At 35.9% G+C, this 6609-nt stretch overlaps 1 protein-coding gene across 2 annotated transcripts; it reads left to right on the top strand.

The window, feature by feature from the left end:
- The first annotated feature begins 1606 nt into the window (after positions 1-1606).
- LOC18052567 (monocopper oxidase-like protein SKU5) lies at positions 1607-6354 on the top strand. 2 transcript variants are annotated; one of them, XR_002907324.1, is made up of 10 exons: positions 1607-2120; positions 2445-2554; positions 2633-2903; positions 3000-3138; positions 3580-3943; positions 4288-4653; positions 4759-4837; positions 5056-5252; positions 5654-5964; positions 6082-6354. XR_002907324.1 is itself a non-coding variant. In XM_006447924.2 (9 exons), exons 1-9 carry the CDS (start codon positions 1968-1970, stop codon positions 5760-5762), a joined length of 1788 nt encoding a protein of 595 aa, XP_006447987.1. In that variant the 5' UTR covers positions 1607-1967; the 3' UTR covers positions 5763-6354. The 2 variants fall into 2 exon arrangements, 1 of the variants encoding a protein (XP_006447987.1); XM_006447924.2 differs by having other exon boundaries at positions 5654-6354.
- Positions 6355-6609: the final 255 nt, after the last annotated feature.

Below are 6609 nucleotides of genomic sequence, written 5' to 3'. Positions count from 1 at the left end.
CTCTTGACTGACAGCAAAGATAATTAGGGATGGCAAAATCCTCCACGGGTTTGGGGTCTCATGGAGCCCCACCCTAAATGAGGAAAATTTTTAATAATTTTTGTGGAATGGGGTGGGGAGTGGGGGAAAAATAATCCCCAAATTGTTAACGGGGTGGGGTTTGGTATTGCACTCCCCACCCCAATCCCCATTATATATAAATATGTTTTTAATTCTTATTTAATAATTGTTATTTTATCAACTATAATGTCAATTAATAATTTTTTTAATTTTTATGTAATATAAATATAATATGAATAAAAGAAAACCCTACAATATTTTTCAACTTTAAAACATTATTATATTTTTTTCTCTTTTAAGGAACTGCTCTCTTTAAATATTTTTCACTTTTAATATCATTTTAAGATATTGTTTCAAATTTTTAGAGATTTTTTTAAAAAATTCAATATTTTATAATATGGTAATGATTTTATTTTAAGTATCTAATTTTTAATTTACTAAAATCATATTTTTATATCAACTATAAAATAAGTAAATGTGGAATGAGGTGGGGATGGAGGAATCATTCTCCACGTGGGGATTCCCCATCCCCAACCCACTAAATTTATTGGGGAATGGGGTGAGGAATGGAGGCAAAATTTTTTAATGGGGTGGGGAATGGGGTAGGCATCCCCATCCCCACCCCCACCCCGTCCCATTGCCATCCCTAAAGATAATTGACCTTGAGCTTCTTTAATCATATGCAAGTTGAAGATTAGATCATTCGGGAAAAAAAAAAGCTGAAGGTTGGATTTAATGAACTTTGGGAGTGATGAGTGATGCAGGCTATGAAAATGAAAATAATGTATTTATAAACTATGAATTACATGTGACAGCACCCGTATCACCCTTAGAAAATATAAAGTTCGAAGCTTTTCATGATAACTTTATTATATAAATTTTATCATGTCTCTTGTTCACGATCATCCCATCTATAAATATTTATACATAAGATGGATCATTGTCCTTCAAAATGAAAAGGTATTTGGTGCCCGACACTTTTCCTTTTATAATATAAGAACCTTTACACATTTCCCATACAATACGAATAAAATTAAAAATGAGCATGATTCTCATTACTGGTCAATGCAATTAAAGTTAAAGCGAAAATTTGGATAAATGAAATAAGCAAAGTATAAGAAAAATGATCTCATCTTAGTATTTTATGGGTATGACTTCAGTTGAATTGTTGAAATGATCTCATCTTGCCTCTAATGTTTCTTTGAAATCGGTGAAAGGGATGGATGATCGCGAATAAATAATGAATAAGTGTGTGAGAAAATTGTGATAATTAAATGAAAGTTTACGGTTACATTTTGAAAAACTTAACAGTACATTAATTCAAGAGTCAAGACAGCTTGCGAGTGTAATTTAATTTGCATCACTCCCAAAGTGCAATAAATCCAATCTTCCAGCTAGCAGAATCTATAAAGAGGGCTGCTGCTACAGACAATTGTGTCATAGTGTGAATGGATGAAATTATTTTTCACCAGCTATCTCCCTTCTTTAACTATATGTCTGGCTGGCTGTCTGTCAAAAGATTGGTTTGGTAACCGAAGTGTGTTTCTTCGATTAACAGCCTCTTTAGCGACTTTACCAAATATTACAGACCCCACAACAGTTTAATTGACACTACTAAGTCACCGTGAGTGGCAAACGGCAATGGCTCCCACTTTCTACAAAAACAAGACACGGGGCCCATCTCCAGGGCAAAACCGGCGCCCTTCAAGCTGTTTCTTTAGATCCCATGTGACCACTTCAGTCCCTATTCCCTAACAAAGATGCTGCTGCTCCAATGCAATCTCCATGCTGACTGTTCCCACTTTCAAAAGCGAGAACACAACTCAACTGCTTAGTCTCACCTTCGCCACCAAGGGGAAGATAAGATTACATCACCTCAGAAGAGAACAGAACAGGACAGGAATCCAATGCTGTCTGCTTCTTATCTGTGTTCTTCTTGTGTTTCTTTCTTCTTTATACTTTTATGGTTGCTAAATGGTTGTTTTGGAGGTGACCCTTATGTGTTCTATGACTGGACTATCTCATATGTCACTGCTTCCCCACTTGGAGATAAACAACAGGTTCCTCTCCTTTCATTTTTCCTTCCCTTTAATTACGTTTATTTCTCTCTAGTTCAATTTTTGGGTATTTGAATTGCTAAATGCTAATTCTGTTATGTTGTTCAGTGATAGTTTCCTGAAAGTTAGATTGCTGCTATTGTTAACAAATTTTGGGGCTTGAGTTTCAATTTTGACATTACTGTTGAGTGTAATCTGTTAAGGAATCAATGGTTGCTAGATTTTTCATGTTATAATTGTTTTTCACTTTTTCTCCTGCCCTTGATGTTTTGATGAGAGATTTTGTTTTCCCTTTCTTTCTTTCTTTCTTTGTATACCATTTTGCAGGTTATTGGGATTAATGGGCAGTTTCCAGGACCGATTCTTAATGTCACCACAAATTGGAATGTTGTTGTCAATGTAAAGAATGATCTTGATGAGCCATTGCTTCTTACATGGTATAATATGCTGGAACCATCTCAAATAGCAAGTAAAGATGACTTTATTGCTAATATTACTTTTACATTTTAATGTAGGAATGGCGTACAACATAGGAAAAATTCTTGGCAAGATGGTGTTTTAGGGACTAATTGTCCAATTCCTGCTGGTTGGAACTGGACATATCAGTTTCAGGTGAAGGACCAGATAGGGAGTTTTTTTTACTTCCCTTCTTTAGACTTCCAGCGGGCTGCAGGTGGGTATGGGGGAATCATCATTAACAACAGAGATGTTATTCCATTACCCTTTGCAGTGCCAGATGGCGATATTACCATTTTTATCAGTGACTGGTACACGAAGAGTCATAAGGTCAGCAGGCGTCACTTCTTTTAGCTTACTGCTTTTGGTGTGTGTTATCCATTCTAGTGAAATTCTGGGATGATAACTGAAACTGATGGGTTACAGAAACTAAGGAAAGATGTTGAGAATGGCGTAGACCTTGGAGTTCCTGATGGGATCCTCATCAATGGACTTGGTCCCTATCGCTATGATGCAGCAATTGTTCCAGATGGTATTCCTTACCAGTTAATAAATGTTGAACCGGGTGAGTTCTGAATGCTCAACTTATTTACTATTTGAATTACCCAAAGTGACTTCATTTGTTTCTTAAGGTTCCCAAGATTATAGCTTTCTCACAGGGGGGACATACAGTTGAGGGTTTTAGTCAACCTAAAATTTAATCCCTTCAATTTCAAGTCGAATGTTTCATTTGAAGCACGGAAAACTAATTTAAAAATGGTTCAAATGACGTGAGATATTGATGAAAGCATGCTGATTTTCATTTTCACCTTCCTTAAAAATCTGTATAAACTTGGGAACAAGCAAGACATTCTTTCATGTTTTCTCTTTACAAAATGGAGGAAAGGCCTCTAAGGCTACAGGTACACATGGTGGTCAAAATGTTCTGCTAACATGATATTGTTTGCAATTTGCTTCTACTGCACTTCTGAAGATAGCTGAATGTTTCATACGTTTTATGAAACAGGAAAAACATACCGCCTCCGGGTTCACAATGTTGGAATCTCAACCAGCTTAAATTTTAGGATACAAAATCATAACTTACTTCTTGTTGAGACCGAAGGATCATACACAGTTCAGCAGAACTACACAAATATGGATATTCATGTGGGTCAGTCATTCTCATTTTTGGTTACAACGGATCAAAATGCTAGCAGTGAGTACTACATTGTTGCCAGTCCTCGGTTTGTTAATTCATCAGAATGGAATAAAGTTACTGGAGTGGCCATCTTGCATTACTCCAATTCATTGGGACCTGCTTCAGGTCCTCTTCCTGATCCTCCTAATGCATACGACACATATTTCTCAATGAATCAAGCTCGATCCATAAGGTTGTAGTCGATTATATATCTTTTTGGATTATGTAGAAAGATTTGGAAGTATGTTATTGACCTCTCCAAATGGTTTCTTCTTTCCTTTAACTCTCCTATGCACAAAAATGCAGCTGAAAGATGAGTTTATTCTTGATCTGAATGTTCTTTCAACTGCTGAAAAATTACCAATCCCTTATGTTGGAGAAAGTTTATGCTAATTTGAAAAATATGGAACATCACTATTAGTATTATTCGTCCATTTACCTTGTCTTGTTTCCCTAATAATTCCCTTATGCTTAAAACTTTTGTTCAAACTGATGATGGCATTATGAGTTCTAACTCATTTTGTGGTGTATGCATAGGTGGAATGTCTCTGCTGGTGCTGCTCGTCCAAATCCACAGGGATCTTTCAAATATGGGCAGATTACTGTGACAGATGTGTATGTGATTCTCAATAGACCTGCAGAGCTTATAGAGGGGAAGTGGCGTACCACTCTCAATGGTATCTCATACTTACCACCTTCAACACCTCTAATGCTTGCCCAGCAATTCAACATTCCGGGGGCTTACAAGCTTGATTTCCCTTACAAATTGATGAACCGAGCTCCAAAAGTAGATACATCTCTGATTAATGGTACTTACAAAGGTTTTATGGAAATCATTTTTCAGAACAATGATACCACCGTGCAGAGCTACCATATGGATGGCTATGCATTCTTCGTTGTGGGGTGAGACTAGTTTTGATATTCTCGTTTTTATCTTTTCCTTATTTTGTTGGAACCTGGAAAATTAATTGATAAATTCAAGTTGGCAATTTCCTATTTAAAATGTAGTATGGATTTCGGAGTGTGGACAGAGAATAGCAGAGGCACATACAACAAATGGGATGGTGTTGCTCGCAGCACTACACAGGTAATCCTGAGTTAAAAAACTTAATCCTTTATTCTGTTGTGAAGCCATTTGTTGAAACTTACACTCAAATATGTTCTCCAAGGAGGCTTCCTAATAGTAGTCATTTAAGTAGTTCACTGCCATGAATATATATGTCACACACGAATGCAGATATGTGTTTTTATGATTAGGCAATTGTCTGAGGATGACAGACTTACTTATTTCTGACATGATTACAGGTCTTTCCTGGAGCTTGGACAGCTATATTAGTTTATCTTGACAATGCTGGCATTTGGAACCTCCGTGCTGAGAATCTTGACACATGGTATCTGGGCCAAGAAGTTTATGTGAACGTCATAAATCCAGAGATTGACAAATCTGCGCCTCTGTTACCTGACAATGCCATATATTGTGGTCTGCTTTCATCCTTACAGAAGTAAGTGGTCATGAATACAATTCTGTTGTTTCAAAAAATGCACTCTATTTGTTTCATGCGAAGTTACCTATTGAAGACTGTTTTCAGATAGAATCCTTGCCTTGATCTAGTTTCTAAATTGACTGCTGGTAATTCTTTAAGTATTTTCCCGGATATGTCTTGAAGATATTCCATTTGTTCAGGATATTTTGGTGAAAGTCATACAAAATGGTTTTAGTTTTTTTCTTTCGTTGATAATATAAATGGAAATTTGAGGAAAATATGTTCCCTTTGCATATTTTTGTTAAAATACTTAGGTGGAATCAACTCAGATTGAATGGTTGTGAGGAAAGAATTCCTTTATTTTCTTCATTCCAAGCTCCTTTACTAATCTTTTGTTTAATGTTTCTTCCCTACTGCAGAGATCAAGCTCAGAGAATTAACTTTTCTGGTGCCCCATCAGTTGTGGATGCAAGTATAACAGTTCTACTTGCATTTGTCATAGCCCTTTTCAGTTATTTAATTAGGTAAAAGTTTTGGAGCGATCTTGGAGCAAACATTACAACATACAAATCCAAATTCCCAAACTGGGAGTATATTTCTGTTGTACGAGGGAAGATTGCGAGTTGAAGAGCATGTGTTCAATTAGTTTCAACAGGGAAGGAATTAATTGATGGAAGATAAGTGCCATGACGTGTATTATTGTGTAATTCTTTCACTGTGTGGTACTGAAGTAAGTGCATATAAAAATTGTTTGCAGTGATTCAGTGTCTGTAATATAAAGCTTGTGAAATATCTATCAGCCTCTAGAGTTCTCAGGTTTTCACTTGTTTTCTTGTATTTTCTGCAGTAGAGAAACTGAGTTGAATGATGGTAAATGTAAAGACGGGAAAAATGGTTTCTTGTTACGAGGATGAAGTGGGATTCAAAATTCCCAGTGAGATATAAAAGTAAGCTTTGAAAAAAAAAATGGTTTATAACACTGTACTTCGGATCCCCATCCCGGGTTTAAAAGCCGGTACTGATACCGTTACTGTATTTTGACTGTTAAAAATATGAGGGGGGATGGTGATAAGCTGCAACTTCAATAGTGGGAGACGGTCCGATGTAGGGATGACAATTGTACTTATAAATTTGTTAAAATCTGTCCGTTGCGGATAATTTTATTCGTTGTGGATAGGTTTAGTAATAAATTAAAATCCGCACATGAATGCGGGTGAGTTTGGTATTAATCTTATATTCGATGGATATTCACATAGATATCCATTAGACCTGTAATATTTTTTCTAAATATTTTTAATTTAATTTTAATCTAAAAATATATAAAAATAATAATGTCATTATTCAAATTATCAAATAGCCAAAGGCCCAAAGATGC

Source organism: Citrus clementina, unplaced genomic scaffold (genome assembly GCF_000493195.1).
Source record: "Citrus clementina cultivar Clemenules unplaced genomic scaffold, Citrus_clementina_v1.0 scaffold_2, whole genome shotgun sequence".
Lineage (NCBI taxonomy): Eukaryota > Viridiplantae > Streptophyta > Magnoliopsida > Sapindales > Rutaceae > Citrus > Citrus x clementina.
This window is presented reverse-complemented; position numbering and strand designations above follow the sequence as displayed.